At 49.5% G+C, this 16,136-nt stretch overlaps 5 protein-coding genes across 5 annotated transcripts; 3 read left to right on the top strand and 2 right to left on the bottom strand.

The window, feature by feature from the left end:
• Positions 1–958: 958 nt before the first annotated feature.
• LOC140223466 (L10-interacting MYB domain-containing protein-like) lies at positions 959–1,601 on the bottom strand. Its single transcript, XM_072295306.1, has 2 exons — positions 1,293–1,601; positions 959–1,210 (listed from the first exon to the last, which is right to left on the bottom strand). Exons 1-2 carry the CDS (start codon positions 1,599–1,601, stop codon positions 959–961), a joined length of 561 nt encoding a protein of 186 aa, XP_072151407.1.
• A 1,679-nt stretch (positions 1,602–3,280) lies between these two features.
• Positions 3,281–5,401, top strand: LOC117863450 (pentatricopeptide repeat-containing protein At2g13600). The gene has a single exon (XM_034747149.2). It carries the CDS (start codon positions 3,338–3,340, stop codon positions 5,399–5,401), a length of 2,064 nt encoding a protein of 687 aa, XP_034603040.1. The 5' UTR covers positions 3,281–3,337.
• A 57-nt stretch (positions 5,402–5,458) lies between these two features.
• Positions 5,459–8,800, top strand: LOC117863451 (protein disulfide isomerase-like 1-2). The gene is made up of 10 exons (XM_072295108.1): positions 5,459–5,998; positions 6,088–6,118; positions 6,239–6,530; positions 6,629–6,813; positions 6,892–7,017; positions 7,228–7,365; positions 7,453–7,569; positions 7,688–7,805; positions 7,955–8,067; positions 8,189–8,800. Exons 1-10 carry the CDS (start codon positions 5,802–5,804, stop codon positions 8,438–8,440), a joined length of 1,569 nt encoding a protein of 522 aa, XP_072151209.1. The 5' UTR covers positions 5,459–5,801; the 3' UTR covers positions 8,441–8,800.
• A 787-nt stretch (positions 8,801–9,587) lies between these two features.
• Positions 9,588–12,481, top strand: LOC117863453 (uncharacterized). Its single transcript, XM_034747152.2, has 3 exons — positions 9,588–9,905; positions 10,040–10,183; positions 12,018–12,481. The coding sequence occupies exons 1-3, from the start codon at positions 9,729–9,731 to the stop codon at positions 12,159–12,161; spliced, it is 465 nt and encodes a 154-aa protein (XP_034603043.1). The 5' UTR covers positions 9,588–9,728; the 3' UTR covers positions 12,162–12,481.
• Positions 12,482–13,660: 1,179 nt separating this feature from the next.
• LOC117863452 (uncharacterized) lies at positions 13,661–15,083 on the bottom strand. Its single transcript, XM_034747151.2, has one exon. The coding sequence runs from the start codon at positions 14,618–14,620 to the stop codon at positions 13,943–13,945; it is 678 nt and encodes a 225-aa protein (XP_034603042.1). The 5' UTR covers positions 14,621–15,083; the 3' UTR covers positions 13,661–13,942.
• Positions 15,084–16,136: the final 1,053 nt, after the last annotated feature.

Raw genomic sequence — 16,136 nt, 5'->3', positions numbered from 1 at the left:
CATGTGTGGTTAACCACTTCGTCCACTGGTACTACCACTTTGACATGTGAACCATCTATTGCTCCAATTGCGCCTTTAAAGTATGGCCAAAAACGGTCCTCTCTCATCCTTTCATGCTCCGTAGAAAAAGTAGGATCTCTCGGCTTAATGTTGTCCTTAGCTAACTTGCGCAAACATTTCAACACTTCGTGAAACTTCATGTGAACTGTCCAAAGTGACCGTGTGAAACGATTTTCAGCTTGTGAAAAAGATTGTGGTCCTCCGACGATCCACAAGAACATTGCCAATGACTCAATAGACGAAACATTGTTGGTTGAGGTCAATCCGTAAGTAGAGACTAGCAAATTATGAAGTTTATCGAAAATCTCGGTGCTCATCCGAAACATCTTATAAAAATATCTCGGACGTGACATACACCTCATCACCCATTGAATTCCAGTTTCTGACGTTTCCCTGTATTTAGCTTTGTGCAAATACCGCTCAGTATACAAGTTGCCCATTTCTCCAATAGCACCAGCATGCTGTGCAAGTTCAGCTAGCAGTAGTAGTCCTTTTTGTCCTCCTTTAGCCACATCTCCCAATCTATCATCCATCTACATGAGACATTAGTACATTAATAATTAAATACAACAAATATCTTGACAATACTAAATGAAAAAGCTCAACATAACACACTAATAGATAAATAATGTTTCAATATAGGGTAACAAATTATGGTTCAACATAGGGAAATTGTTGTCACATATGACATAGGGAAGCGGCTGTGCGCATTAGAGCAGTTCCTTCTTGCACCCCATATTCTTTCACCATCTTCATAGTCTCTGTAATGGTAGGAACTAGGTTAGTTGGAGGAGCTGATGATACTTCAACACTTGTGGAGATCCTCTCTGCAGCATTTTCTATCTTCAAACAAGTGGACTTGTACAAAAGAAAGAATGGGATCTTCTCATCCTTCTCTTCAACACCTAGAGGTACCCTTGCGTTTCCTTTTTCCTAGGTTCACTGTCATGTCCTTCTGCGTAGGTTTCACTACCTCATCCACATTCTCATCACTTGCCTCATCGGATGATATATCTCCAGGACAGGATGCAGAAGACCCAGTTACATGTGTCTTGCCAAACAAGATATGCAGGTCATCAAGAAACTTGGGTCCTTGTTTTCGAAACTTAATATGGTGGCATTTGATTCCTTTCTCATGATTGTTGCATCTCTACAATTAGAAAAAAAATTTAGCAAGGCACACCATAACAAAGAATGGGAAGAATATAATTATCAAGAAACATAGTTCTTACAGCAAGGTGTTCGTCCCACCATTCGTCTGAGCAGTCAACAGTTTGTTTTGCCTCATCCCATCCAAGACCAGTTGCACAATTTTTGAACTCCATAAACGTGACATACTCCTTTTTCAGAAGATCTAACTTGTTCTTCAATTGTTTTTTTGTTCTCGTATCACCGGATTTTTCTGCAAACTTGGAAACAACGTTCTTCCAACCGGTAGTAGTGAAAATTCCCATCGGCCTATTCCCTGCTTCAATCTCTTCTTTGCAAGCATCAATCAAATGCCTTAAAAAAGTATCACCCCAATCCGCCTTATCACCCATTCTTCAACCAATCAAAGAAAACTCATAAGAACTAAGCTAAGACATAACTATAAAGCCAACTATTAAACTAATGGGAAATAAATAAGCATAGATGTCAAAGTACAAATGTTCATCCATTATATAGTTTTGAATTATCATTTTGCATTTAACCATACCATACTGATAGTAGAGAAGTGCTTTATCTCATAAGCAGGCTATAGTGGATGTTGATAGGTAAGTCAAATACTAGTACAATACATATAAAAAGTTCCCCTCTCAACTTCTAACAAAACAACCGAGGATGCCAGCAACAACAAATGAGATTTATCTCAGAAAAGAAACAGTAAGAGGCCAGTACAATTGATTGCTCATACCTTAAGAAATTCCTTTTCGCAGGTAGCTTCCTATTTGATTTTGTGTTGTAATTGTACCTGACAACATAAAACAATTGAATTAGTGTAAATAATTTATACGAAACAAGTGTTATAAATTATAAAAAAATTAGTTGATACATACCTTGGGTGTATATGCTCCTGGTCAGTCACCAGGAGCAGGGGCAGGAGCCGGCGATGGGGCGCCCTCCTGTTCAAGGGGGCAGCGGGCGCTCAGGGGGGTGACGCGGGCCCGGCGGCGGGCGGCGGGCATCGGGGGGTGGCGATGGAGCCCCGGCGGCCAGGGGAGGCGGCGGGCGTCGGGGGGCGGCGATGGGGGCCCGGCGGCGGGCGTCAGGAGGAGGAAGCGGTCGTCAGGGGGCGGCGACGAGAGCCCGATGACGGCCGACAGGGGGCGGCGGCGAGCGTGGGGGGCGGCGATGGGGGCCCGGCGGCGGCAATTAGGGGGCGGCGGCGGTCGTCAGATGGCCCGACGACGGCGGCCCGACGATAGGGGACGGCGGCGGGCGTCACGGGGCCGGCGGTAGGGGCCCGACGATGGGGGCGGCGGACGGCCGTTAGGGGGCGGCGGCGAGCGTCGGGGGGGGGACGGCGATGGGGGGCCGGCGGTGGCAATTAGGGGGCGGCGGCGGCTGTAAGATGGCCCGGCGACGGCGGCCCGGCGATGGGGGACGGCGGCGGGCATCACGGGGCCGGCGGCGGGGGCCCGACGATTGGGGGGGGGGGGGCGGACGGCTGTTAGGGGGCGGCGGCACGAGGCCCGGCGGCCAGGGGAGGCGGACGGCCATTAGGGGGCGACGGCGCGAGGCCCGGCGGCCAGGGGAGGCGGACGGTGGCCGGCCGACGGCCAGGGGAGGCGGACGGCCGGCCGGCGGCCAAGGCCGGCGGGCGATGGGTGGCGAGTTGGCGCTGTGCGGGTGAACGGGGGAGAGGAGAGGTCTGGTTGTTTTCGCGTGCGGGAGAAAAATAGGTCTGAAAGGGTACATCATAACCAGTGGCAGGTGGGTAATTTTTGGCCCCAAAAGCGCTTGAAAGTAGGGGGAGAGGTGCTTTTGGATTTGTACTACTATGAAAGCTGCTTTTGGGTAAAAGTATCAATGGTTTTGGAACCCTTTGGTTGGCTTTTGACTTTTGCAAAAGCAAAAGCGGGTTGGAAAGCCCAACCAAAAGGAGCCTGAACATTCATTTTTAAGTTTAGTGTCCTAACGCAAAATGTGACAAGGTTTTCCAGCCGCTCTGCTTCTCTCTCGCGCCTTAGCTCTCGAGATCGCATCTGATCCTGGCCGTTCATTTCGTCTTGGACGCCATGAGCTCCGTCCAAGCGCGGGTCTGACAACTTCACTGCGCGCCTCTTGGTGCGGTGGCATGGCGCGACACCTCCACGGCGGCCACGAGCTCGTCGCGCACCTCCGCGCGTCCTCGCCGCTGGCCGACCTCCTCCGCGCCGCGCCGAGCCTCCCCGCCGCCCGAGCCGCGCACGCGCGCGTCCTCAAGTCCCCCTTCGCCGGCGAGACCTTCCTGCTCAACACGCTCGTCTCCGCGTACGCGCGGCTGGGCCGCCTCCGCGACGCCCGCAGGGTGTTCGACGGGATACCGCTCCCGAACACCTTCTCCTACAACGCGCTCCTCTCCGCGTACGCGCGCCTGGGCCGCCCCGACGAGGCGCGCGCGCTGTTCGATGCCATCCCGGACCCCGACCAGTGCTCCTACAACGCCGTCGTCGCGGCGCTCGCGCGGCACGGGCGCGGGCACGCCGGGGACGCGCTCCGATTCCTGGCCGCCATGCACGCCGACGACTTCGTGCTCAACGCCTACTCCTTCGCCAGCGCGCTGAGCGCCTGCGCCGCGGAGAAGGACCCGAGGACCGGGGAGCAGGTGCACGGCCTCGTCGCCAAGTCTCCGCACGCGGAGGACGTGCACATCGGGAGCGCGCTCGTGGACATGTACGCCAAGTGTGAGCGCCCGGAGGATGCGCACAGGGTGTTCGACACAATGCCGGAGCGGAACGTTGTTTCCTGGAACAGCTTGATCACTTGCTACGAGCAGAATGGTCCCGTGGGCGAGGCTCTTGTTCTGTTTGTTGAGATGATGGCATTGGGTTTCATTCCCGATGAGGTGACGCTCGCGAGTGTCATGAGCGCGTGTGCAGGCCTTGCCGCAGAGAGGGAAGGACGGCAGGTCCATGCCTGTGTGGTAAAGTGTGATAGGTTTAGGGAGGACATGGTGCTGAACAATGCTCTAGTGGACATGTATGCGAAGTGTGGGAGGACATGGGAAGCAAGGCGTGTCTTTGATTCCATGGCTTCCAGGAGTGTTGTGTCCGAAACATCCATGCTCACAGGGTATGCAAAGTCTGCAAATGTGGAAAGTGCTCAGGTAGTATTCTCGCAGATGGTTGAGAAGAATGTCATTGCTTGGAACGTGCTAATTGCGGCGTATGCGCAGAATGGTGAGGAGGAAGAAACGCTTAGGCTCTTTGTCAGGCTGAAAAGAGAGTCAGTTTGGCCAACGCATTACACTTATGGAAATGTTCTCAATGCGTGTGGGAATATTGCTGATCTTCAGCTTGGTCAGCAAGCTCATGTTCATGTCCTCAAGGAAGGTTTCCGCTTCGACTTTGGGCCAGAGTCTGATGTGTTTGTTGGGAACTCCCTTGTAGACATGTACCTGAAGACAGGCTCCATCGATGATGGTGCAAAGGTTTTCGAGAGAATGGCAGCCAGAGATAATGTGTCCTGGAATGCGATGATTGTTGGTTATGCACAGAATGGCCGTGCAAGAGATGCACTGCAACTTTTTGAGAGAATGTTGTGCAGCAAAGAGAGCCCAGACTCTGTCACGATGATTGGGGTTTTGTCAGCCTGTGGTCATTCTGGATTAGTTGAGGAGGGCAGGAGGTACTTTCAGTCCATGACTGAGGATCATGGTATTACTCCATCGCGAGATCACTACACATGCATGATTGACATGCTTGGTCGTGCTGGTCATCTCAAAGAAGTCGAGGAGCTCATAAAGAACATGCCAATGGAACCTGACTCTGTGCTCTGGGCTTCACTGCTAGGTGCTTGCAGACTGCATAAAAACGTTGAGCTGGGGGAATGGGCAGCTGGAAAATTGTTTGAGATTGATCCTGAGAACTCTGGACCCTATGTTCTTCTCTCCAATATGTATGCTGAGATGGGAAAATGGACAGATGTTTTTAGAGTGAGGAGATCCATGAAGGACAGGGGTGTCAGTAAGCAGCCTGGCTGTAGTTGGATTGAGATAGGCAGGAAAATGAATGTGTTTCTTGTGCGAGATAATCGACATCCGTGCCAGAATGAGATACACGATACCTTAAGAATCATACAGATGGAGATGAGCAGGATGAGTATAGATGCTGAAATTGCTAATTGCTTGACAAATTACTGCTCTGAAGCCTGCGGCTAGAAGATCAGAATTGAAAGGCAGATGACTTCGTGTTGAAAACTTGATATTATATTTTCGATGACCTGTTGAGTCGTAGCCTCATTGGTTGCTTCTGTGGACTAAGTTAGAAAGTTGAAATGCCAATTGCACACAAAAAATTTTGTACTGTCAGTATTTGATAGCACTTACCTGAAAGTTTACAGGATAGTGTTTACTGAAGCCAAATAAAAAGGTCAACGAAAAAGTCTCACTAATGTCTTTTGGAAGCAAAGGTCAGAAACATGGAGTCGAAGAGAAGTGAGCAAACAAAGTTCCTATTGACTTCCTCGAGATCCCTGCAAGTGCAACACGCCTTGGCCCCTTCAGATATATTAACTCAGGTTCTACCCTCTGCAAGGCATTTTTAGTTGCAGCTTAAGCAATGGCCGTCTCCCTGGTGCTCCCATTCACCCTGCTTCTCTTCGGCAATTTCCTCCTCTCCGGACTCTCCGGACCCTCCTTGGCTGAGGCAGAGGCTGCCGTGGAGCTGAGAGAGGCAGTCCTGACGCTGGATGCCGGCAACTTCTCGGACGTTGTGGCGAAGCACCCGTTCATCGTCGTCGAGTTCTACGCGCCGTGGTTTGTACAGCTCACTCATTTCCTTAAGCAGTTACCACCTGTCTCAACTCCCGCACAGTAGCTAACTGGCAAGTGTCAATTACCTGCAGGTGTGGCCACTGCAAGCAACTCGCTCCAGAGGTAATAACCCACTGCTCCCTACAGCTACAGACGTGCCACTGAGCCAGACTGCCAGTCCTGCCCTCGACGACGCGCAGACAGATGTGCATTTTGATTTGTTTTTGCCGTGTCCATGAGCAGTACGAGAAGGCAGCCGCCGTTCTGAGGAAGCACGACCCGCCGGTGGTGCTTGCAAAGGTGGATGCGTACGAGGAGAGGAACAAGGAGATCAAGGACAAGTACCAGGTGCACGCGTACCCCACCATCAAGATCATAGAGAATGGAGGGAACAACGTACGTGGCTATGGTGGTCCGAGGGACGCAGATGGCATCGTGGAGTACCTCAAGAAGCAGGTCGGCCCGGCTTCTATCGAGCTCAGATCAGCGGAGGAGGCCGTCCACGCCATTGGTGACAAGGGAGTGGTTCTTGTAGGTTTTCACCACTGTTATGAATGTTCCTTGTTTCTTGAATACCATGAGAATGGTGGATGCGCTTGTGATGCATGGATGTGAATGTTTTGTTGCAGGTAGGAATTTTCCCCAAGTTTGCCGGTGTGGATTATGAGAATTTTATGGCCATGGCAGAGAAGAAACGATCAGATTATGATTTCTTTCACACGTCAGATGCTAGTATTCTGCCGCGTGGTGATCAGGCCGTCAAGGGCCCAGTTGTTCGTCTCTTTAAACCATTTGACGAGCTCTTTGTTGATTCTCAGGTATATTCCTTTTTCATGTGATAAGTTCGAGCCTGAGTAACACTCTAGCACTGTAACACCAATCTTGATCTTTGTCAGGATTTTGATAAGGATGCTCTTGACAAATTTATTGAGGTTTCTGGATTCCCTACAGTAGTTACCTTCGATGATGATCCAACGAACCATAAGTTTCTTGAGAGATACTACAGTACTCCTAGTGCCAAAGTGAGTTGACACGATTGTGATTACGTTCTATTTCTGCTTTCAGAATTTTTAGTGGAATAGTGAAGTATATTTGGTCATTCCTTTACCTCTGCATTAGTAACGGGATGTTGTTCACATTGGACTTGAATTTGTGCTCACATGACTGCAGTGGACTATTTTTTCATACCTGATGAAAGCATGAAATACTATCGTTTGAAATTTGGTGTACAGGCGATGCTTTTCTTGAACTTCAGTGACGACAGAATCGAGGCCTTCAAGAGTCAGATTCAAGAAGCAGCCAAGCTATTCAGTGCAAATAACATAAGTTTTCTAATTGGTGATGTTGAAACCGCTGAACGTGCCTTCCAGGTTGTTATTTGTAGTTTCTCTGAGCATTTATTTGTCATAAATTCCTACCATTAGATGCCTAACAAGCTTCCCTGCAAATGCTCTCAGTACTTTGGGCTCAAAGAGAACGATGTGCCCCTCCTTTTTGTGATTGCACAGGGTGGGAAATATCTCAATCCAACTATCGATCCTGATCAAGTTATACCCTGGTTGAAGCAGTACATAGTTGAGGCCTTTTTAACTTTACTTTATGGCTTAGTTACTAAGCTGTTTCACAGTACTTTAGTTTGTTGTCAAATAGTTTCCTACTCAATGTTGTTCTGTCTTGTTTTTGCTTATGTAGTATGGAAACTTGACGCCTTATGTTAAGTCAGAGCCAATCCCAAAGGAGAATGACCAACCTGTTAAGGTTGTCGTGGCTGACAGCATTGATGACATTGTTTTCAACTCTGGCAAAAACGGTTAGTTGTTCTAATTCCCACCGGTTGTCTGAGTAATAAGCACCCCATAGCTCAATATGATTATATCAGTGATTACATTCAGAATTCATTTACACTTTGTACTGTACTTATTTTGTGAACTCATGCTTGACATGATCTTTTCTTTACAGTACTGATCGAGTTTTATGCTCCTTGGTGTGGACATTGCCGGAAGCTGGCCCCAATCTTGGAGGAAGTTGCAGTCTCATTGCAAGACGACGAAGATGTCGTCATTGCAAAGATGGTGATCCATCTTGCCATTCATGCTCAATCCTTTTTCCCCCCCTTTATGTGGTGTGATATGAATATGATCGTGCTCTATCAGTCATTGCTCATGCTCGTTAATTCCATTTGGTTTTGCTCAGGATGGCACTGCAAACGATATCCCTACCGACTTCGCGGTCGAGGGATACCCGACGATGTACTTCTACTCGACCACCGGGGACCTCTATTCGTACAATGGTGGGAGGACAGCGGAGGACATCATCAGCTTCATCAAGAAGCACAAGGGCCCCAAAGCTGGTGCGGCGGACGAAGTGGCACAGACAGGAGCTGGCGGTGTAGAAGAGGGCATCACATCTTCATCACCGTCAGAGATTCTGAAAGACGAGCTCTAACCAAGATGCCGTATGCAACTATTTATCCTTCTTTGTTGTTCAGTAACTCGTCGATCTGTTCTACGCCTTTTGCTTAGAGGCATCTCGTAAGAAGTAGAGAAGCGCTCTGCAGACCACAGATTACACGGTGAGAATGTTCATGGCAGTTGTGGTATTGTGCACTGAAACTCATACGAGGTTCAGGAGAAAACAGTTATAAGTTGGCATAAATTGTCTTGGAAACCATTTGGCAGTGCTAAATGTACAGTCGGATTTGGTGACCGGCAGTCCACCGGAGGTTACTCAGTGGTAAATTTGTAGGCGGGGGAGATCGTAAGACCAAGAACTCGAATGGTAACACAGAGACGCAAGGTTTAGACATGTTCGGATCTCCGGAGAGTAATACCATATGTTCTGTGTTCTGGTGGATTGTATTGCTGATCGCTGGTACGAATCGTGTGGTGGGATGAGTTGAGTTGCCTTACCCTCGGGGGGCGCCTCTGGCCGTCTTATATAGGCTGACGAACTAGGGTTAGAATCAGATATGATCTAATCCTAATCGGTTGTTACATGGAAAGCAATCTGAGAGTAAGTTTACAACAAGTATCCCGTGATATCCGGACAGAATCCGTTCGCTCAGCCTTCGAACTTGTGCTCCACGTATCTTCATACCTTACGTGGTCGGACGAGCCCACCTATCAGGACTGACCGGTATCCTGGTTGATGGGGACCTGTCGATAATCCAGTCATTAGTTGTTTGCGTTGAAATTTGCTGATGTTCGCGTGTAACAATACTGAATTGAATAAGGCCATTTTAGTTCGCCTTCTGTTTTTGTTGTGCCCAATTCATGCAGATGGAGGTCTCTCGTTTATTTGCGATTTCTTTTTTTAAAAAAAGAGATCTACTCCATCAGAAGATGCGCGGGCGTCGTTATTATGCTGTTAATATTCTGTTCAGCATGCGAGATGAATCGTGTGAGGATTAAACCTGAACGCCCAGCATGCACATATTTTACAAGGGAAAAAAAGAAGAAATCTATTTCAAAAAAAGAAGAGAAAAACTGGGGCCACCCTGACGCCCCGTCCTGCTTCTGTACTCCTATCACCCACTGCCACTGGACACTGCCATCTATCCGTCCATGGCCCCACCTGTCAGTATAAGCAAACCCACGCAGCCACGCTACGCAGCCTCCATTCGTCTCAGGATTCAGGAATTTGCGTGTCGTCTTGTCTGCCTGCCGGCACCTCGTCGGATTCAGGTGGCGCGACCTCCTCTCCCTCTCCTCGCCGGCCCGGCGCACCGCCGACCATGGACCCGGAAGCGGTGCGGCGAAGCCTCGAGCCCACCGCCTCCGCAGAGGAAATCACGGGCTCCACCCCTGCCCGCCTCCACTTCTACGACCCCTTCGTCCTCCAAGGCGTCAGCATCGAGTCCTCCGAGCACGGCCGCCTCCTCTGCTCCTTCGTCGTCGCCCCGCGCCACGCCGTAAGCCACGATCTCCCCTCCCCACCGACGAAAGCCCTAGGGACACTTTAGCTCTTTACCCTCTTTCGGCTCGAGATGGTGACGAATTGTGTGGTGCTTTGGGCTCCGAATTCCAATCGGCGGTGGCTTTGCAGAGCCCCGCGGGGTACCTCCGCAGCGGCGTCACGGCGACGCTCGCCGACCAGCTGGGGTCGGCCGTCTTCTACTGCAGCGGGCTCCCGAGGAGCGGGGTCTCCGTGGAGATCAGCGTCTCCTTCGTCGACGTGGCTACCGTCGGGGTGAGACCGGCTCTCTTTTTCTCTCGGTTCACATTTCAGGCTGTGTTTTATTATTGTATCAACAAATTTGGAGTTCAGGGTATCGGAATTTATGATGAAACTGGATCGTTTATGCACTTGTGCTGCTAGTGCTAGAATTGGCAATTGGGAAATCCAATTTGCTGAAGAAATGGGATTCAGTGTGAGTACTCTCTGATACTTTGCGGCGTATGTTTTTTTAGGCTGTATCGTGGTGCTGGCATGTTTTGTAGGTGAATGTCAGATTAGCCTGTTCTGGTTTATGTCTCGTAGAAACTGCAATCAGCAACGATTGGGTATGGTTCTAATGCTTGCTGTTGTGCATAGCTTTGGTGTGCTATACCTCAGTGATTGAGATCTTCTCTGCAATATTTACTACTACTGGCTACTAGTCAATGTGCTGTATTATCAAGTTGTTGGCAGCTGAGTAGTTGGAGTGAGCTGGGATTAGTTTCTGAAATTGCTTCGAACTTGATGAAAGTTGTTAGATTTGTGCTTTTATTGTTTCCTGGCATCCTGAAACAATTTAGTTTCTCTTTATCAAATAGGGGGTTCCTTCTGTGGTTATTGTAGTGAAAGTTCTTTGATTTTATTAGGATTTGGTAATGAATTCATTATATGATATTCTCTACCTGTTGTAGAAGATTTGGAGTATTCATCATAAATAATTTCAGAATCTAGGAAACTGTGTTTTTAGTTTAATTTCTGACAGGTTGTTTAGACAGGTCACTGTTGAATCCTAATTCACTTACCCATCTTTTTGCTCCCACTGTTCGTTTTTAGTTGTCGTGTAAGGATTTTAAAATGTCGAGTTTCATAAATTTTAACCAGCAATTAGTCAAATTATGTGCATGCTTAGTGTATAAAAGTTATATGAATAGATTTGTATTTCAAATATATTTTAATATGACATATTTTGCAGCAATTGATGATATATTGTACGAGAAATTGGTGGTCAAAGTACACTTCTAAGGACATCTTTAGATTCTAATACGCTTCTAAAAACGAACAGAGAGTATAGTATATAAAAACATCCTTTAACCTATTAAGATATTCCCATTCTTTGTTGAATAAATAACTCGATGCAGATAGCTTCATACTTTACTTGTTCTTGACTTTTGTGCTCAGGTATAAGTGTAACAAATGTGCCTGCTGGCAGTCCAATGCTGTTAGGTCTAATATTGTTTCTATATAGAACAGATAAATACCATTCTATTTAAATTCTTCTTGAAGCTTCAGCTTCAGTGTTGCTTCATGGTCCTGTAGAAAGGTAGAATATAATATTTTTGTGAGTTTACGTCGGTGAACATGGCATGACAACAGCTTGTTTTGCCAGATAAAATGGTTATTACTTCTTTGGGCTTGTTACCTTTAGCAACTTGCGTTTTTATTACCTACTGTCAATGAGTTGTCTATAAGCAGAAATGATGGTTGAATAAATGAGTCACATTCACTCTATTCATTTCCATTGTTGTCAGTTATGAGTGGAGCCTTTTGGCTATACCATGATTATTGAACAGTTATTAGTATTGTATCACTTTATACCTGTAAAAAATATCTGGTAGGTATCAAAAACAAAATAACCATCTCAGTAGTTGATACTTGTTATGATATGACATTGAAGAACATGCTGATATAGGCTGAAGGTCCTGAGGTTATTCTACTGCAAGTTAGACAGAAATGAAGCCAGATTCAGCTAGCTCCCTGTCAAATTAATTTCAAAGAAGCCTAGATTAATTTTGAGCCTTTTGTTGTTTTCACACTTCCTTTACAAATTTCTTTGACTTACTTTTAACTTTTTGAGTTAATTGTCCAGGAAGAAATAGAGGTTGAGGGAAAGTTGTTGCGTGCTGGAAAATCCGTTGGTGTTGTCTCTGTCGATTTCAGGAAGAAAAAGACAGGAAAATTGATGGCACAGGCCCGTCATACCAAGTATCTTGCTGTATCAAGCAGATTGTGAGGCTTGCCTTCCGCTAACAAGATAATAAGATATCAACATGATTGCGGCGAAACTCTCCATTACCATGCCATTATTAATCGGCAACAATCATACAATGCTTATAGTCTCTCTCTTTTTCAGAATTCTGTATCTATCAGAATTTAAGTGTCAAGGGTGGTTCTGTGATGCATATTGCTCTATCCATTTCGTTTTCACTTGACAGCTATGATCAGATTATACATTTCGACGAAGGTTGTGTCTGGGTTGTATGTTGTAACTTCACAGGAAACACAGTAAACCATCCACAATTCATATCAAATCCTTTAACTCTTGCTGCATCAGTGTAGTCTGTCATCATCTTGGGTGATTCTCTCTGTAAAAAACGGATCATAGGCTCATCGCTGCATTAGTCTTTTCATCAACCTAAAAGGTGCATGATATTTAATCTTTGTGTCCTACATGCTACATCGGCCTGAGATGGTTGGTGGAAGTAGGCCCAGCTGCCAGCACGCTGTGTGATTGTACAAACCCTAGGCCCTTGTGGGCTGTCTGCTGTCTGTTCTCTTGTTAGTTGACCCCAATTTGTTATTGACTTCTGGTAGGATACCAACATGATTTGCAAGAATTGTCCCTGTCATCCCTATGCTCGTGCAGTTTTAGAATTTGTGGTGCGCGTTAAGTGTACAAGTAATTCTTTGCTGGGATGAAGTTTGTGATTACCTTGCAGAACGCGGAAACTTTCACGGTGCTGCCATATGGTTTTACGTCTTTAGGATCTAGATTAGAGCCCAGATTCTATGATTTAGTCAATAGAATTTGCATCTCTACGATTCTAATGTTTAGCATTCTATTGTTGTGATCTTATCTAGAGACATCGGATTTGATTTGAAGTCCAAGATTACGACGACTTTTATGCTAGTAAGATGTGATTGTGAAAAGATGTTATTCTCCCATTCTTACACAATATACTTGCTGGCTTTTTGGATCGAGAGGTTTCCTTGGGAAGCACAGCAGGGTTTTACTGTTGTGATGAGGTAGGACAGAGGTTGGACGTCCCCGTCCGCGGTCTCTTTTTTGCCTTTAGTACGAGCTAATCCCCTTGTCCTTATGTGAGCCGCCCAAATAAAAACACGCATCCTCCCAAGCAAAATAGCACGAGCACCTTTCATCCCCACGAACCCACACCAAAAAACTTTGTCCTGGTAAGCCGTGCGCCTTTCTTTCTTCAGATCCGAAGGTACGATAGTACGATACCATGAGTCACAAGACATCGCCTCGTGACTAAAGTGCACAGTGAAAAAAGAATTTGCACACCTGTTTTTTTGCTCTTTTTTTTAAAAAATTCTCTCGTCTAATAAAACTCATGGCAAAACTCTTGCCTTCCTTTCCGGAAAAATAAAAAAAAAAGTATTTGCATAGGCGTTGCCTTTTTCTCGTTTTTACATTTATGCTATTGAGTTGAATCAGATTGATAGATGATTGATATACGGAGGAAGTAAAGTGGACAGAAGAATGAGAAATGGAGTGACATTGCATCATTGCTATGGACTACTTTGATTTCTCTGTATCTGATAATGAACCCTAATTACAGAGAGGCTTACAGCGTCAAAGAACAAATCTCGATCATTACTTGTATATATGTCTAATGGAGTAACATAATTTACCCATGGGTGCATGGTTCCTGCATCAGAAGCATGCACGCATGGTTCTTGCAGGCCGACCAAGTCACTCACCACGCGCTCATGGTCATGGAAGCGAAGCGATTGCGCGGGCAGCAAGCAGCCAAGCGCACGTGCGTGCCATCAGCGCGCCCTGGTGCTGGATCGCTGCCTGGCGACGGCGGCCTCGGAGATGGTCTTCTCGATGACGAAGAGCCTCCGGAAGATCCGCATGAGCAGCACCCACGTCCCCGCGCGGCGGCGGCAGTGCCTCGCCCCGGCGGCGGCCCTCGCCGACGGCCGCAGCACGGGCGCGCACCCGGCGCGCGCCGCGGGCTCCGACTCCGCGTCCGACGGCGGCGACGGCGACGGCTCCGACCACGTGCGGGTGCGGCCGCCCTCCATCGCCAGCAGCCCGTCGTCGCGGCGGTCGCGCCAGGAGCCGCCGCACGGCCGGCGCCGCGCCCGCGCCCGCGCCAGCTGGCCCAGCTCCTCGTTGAAGTCCTCCCACAGCTGGTCCATCCTGTCCTCTACCTCCGCGGCCTTCGCCGCCGCGGCATCTCCTCCCGCTCCCGGTCCCGCGCTCTTCTCCGGCAGCCGCGGCTCTTGATCTTCCGCCATGATGACGCCGGTGGCCCGGCTCGTCGGCTCCGCCGGCGGCGCAGGAGAGGGAGGCGGGGCGGCCGGCACGAAGCGGAAGAACGGGAGCTTGCGGCACGGCGCCAACGACGACGGCGAGCCTGATGATGGGACCGCGGCAGGCGGCAGCTTCTCTGCAGGCGTCATCGTGGTGGTGGCGGGGAAGAAGGTGAAGTCGTCCATTCTTAACGCTCGGCTGGATCGATCGGTAGCCGGCACGGCCAGCTAGAGACTGGAGATGACGTCGGTCGCTGCCGATATCAATGCGCTCGCTCCCTTACTTGGGTGAAGCTAGCCCTGACTGGTGCCGCCGCGACTGGCCCAGCCCAGTAGGTGGTGGCGCTGGTCCAAAGCCGTCCAACGCTGGAAAACTAACCGTTCGTCGGCACGGTTGTATTTTAGATCGGTACTAATACGAGTATTAATACCGAGCCTAACAGCTAGTCCCCAACAAAACTCTCATGAACCCTTTTAGTATCAGGTGGAGGTTTCAACCGGTACTAACGTGCAATCTAATACCGGGTGAAGCCTCCACCCGGTACCAACCTTACCGTCTTATCCGCACGCCTTCCTCCCTCTCTCCCGAACGGCGCTCCTCTCTCCCTTCTCCCCTCACGCCGACCTTGCCCCTCCCTTCTTCCTTCTCCCTTCCTCCCATTCTTCTGTTCTCTCCCTTCTCCCTTCCTCCCATTCTTCCAAGCGCGCCCCTCCCCTCCCCTCCCCTCACAGCTGCCCCTTCCCTCTCCCCTCCGTGCACCTCTCACTGCGACACCGGTGAGGAGCGACGGCGGGGCGAAGAGCGGCGGAGGCAAGAAGGAAGGGTGCGGCGGCGGAGCATCGGCAGGTATGACGGAGCAAGGAGCGATGACGGGGCAAGGAGCGGCGGACAGCGGCTGGGGCAGTCGGCAGATTTCTTTTTTTATTTTTTAATATTTCTTTAGTACTGGTCTGAAAGTGGAGTGGTAATATCGGTTGGTATTTAAAATTCAATTCCTCGATCGATCGCTCCGGCCGTACGGACACGAGCGCGCCATATATATTATATATACAACCCGGACCGATCCGTCCGATCCATGTTGTGTTGTCGGTTCGCAGTGATTTTTACGTAATTCGCAGTGGTGGTATCGCGAATGGTCGATCCACTGCGTGCGAGACGTCCCTGACAACGAGGAGATGTGCGTACCTTTGGAGGCCGGAGCAGCGCACGTACGCGCGGCGGCTAGCGGATGGCGTGCGTCGGGTTGGGATGAGATGAGATGAGATGAGACGCATCCATCCGCCAGGTCTGCCGGCCATCCGTCTGGGTGTGCGGATGGATCTGCCGACAGGAGGGCGCGCGCGCGGCGTACGTCCACCCGTAGTCGCGCGCCCCGGGTCCGCCGCTGGCAGAGCGTACAGCAGAGACCCCGACCCCCGTCAAAGCCGGGAGGGAGCCCGGGACCGAGCAGAGCAGGCAAAAGCGTAGGCCGCGCCTAGGTGCGGGGCTCCATCGGCTCGGCTGCATCACAGCATCATCAGCTGGTCCGGTGCTGCGATCCCCCGGTCCCGGCGCGGAGAGGGATGGCGCCGAGCGAGCCGCGGTCGCTGCCGCGCACGGGACCGGAGGATGGATGGACAATCGATGGCGACGGCTGTCCCCGCGACCGCGACCTGGACGGGCGGGCTGGCTTGGCAGGCACCTGACGCCCGATGGGTCGGC

This window comes from Setaria viridis, chromosome 7 (genome assembly GCF_005286985.2).
Source record: "Setaria viridis chromosome 7, Setaria_viridis_v4.0, whole genome shotgun sequence".
Taxonomy (NCBI): Eukaryota; Viridiplantae; Streptophyta; class Magnoliopsida; order Poales; family Poaceae; genus Setaria; species Setaria viridis.
Note: the sequence above shows the minus strand (reverse complement) of the source record. Positions and strands in the feature narration are given on the sequence as shown.

Coding starts and splice junctions, on each gene's coding strand:
- LOC140223466 (XM_072295306.1), bottom strand. CDS start 1,601: ATGGGTGATAAGGCGGATTGGGGTGATACTTTTTTAAGGCATTTGATT. Junction 1,211..1,292: donor GGTGGGACGAACACCTTGCT/GTAAGAACTATG, acceptor TTCTAATTGTAG/AGATGCAACAATCATGAGAA.
- LOC117863450 (XM_034747149.2), top strand. CDS start 3,338: ATGGCGCGACACCTCCACGGCGGCCACGAGCTCGTCGCGCACCTCCGC.
- LOC117863451 (XM_072295108.1), top strand. CDS start 5,802: ATGGCCGTCTCCCTGGTGCTCCCATTCACCCTGCTTCTCTTCGGCAAT. Junction 5,999..6,087: donor GTCGAGTTCTACGCGCCGTG/GTTTGTACAGCT, acceptor AATTACCTGCAG/GTGTGGCCACTGCAAGCAAC. Junction 6,814..6,891: donor AGCTCTTTGTTGATTCTCAG/GTATATTCCTTT, acceptor GATCTTTGTCAG/GATTTTGATAAGGATGCTCT.
- LOC117863453 (XM_034747152.2), top strand. CDS start 9,729: ATGGACCCGGAAGCGGTGCGGCGAAGCCTCGAGCCCACCGCCTCCGCA. Junction 9,906..10,039: donor TCGTCGCCCCGCGCCACGCC/GTAAGCCACGAT, acceptor GTGGCTTTGCAG/AGCCCCGCGGGGTACCTCCG. Junction 10,184..12,017: donor TCGACGTGGCTACCGTCGGG/GTGAGACCGGCT, acceptor TTAATTGTCCAG/GAAGAAATAGAGGTTGAGGG.
- LOC117863452 (XM_034747151.2), bottom strand. CDS start 14,620: ATGGACGACTTCACCTTCTTCCCCGCCACCACCACGATGACGCCTGCA.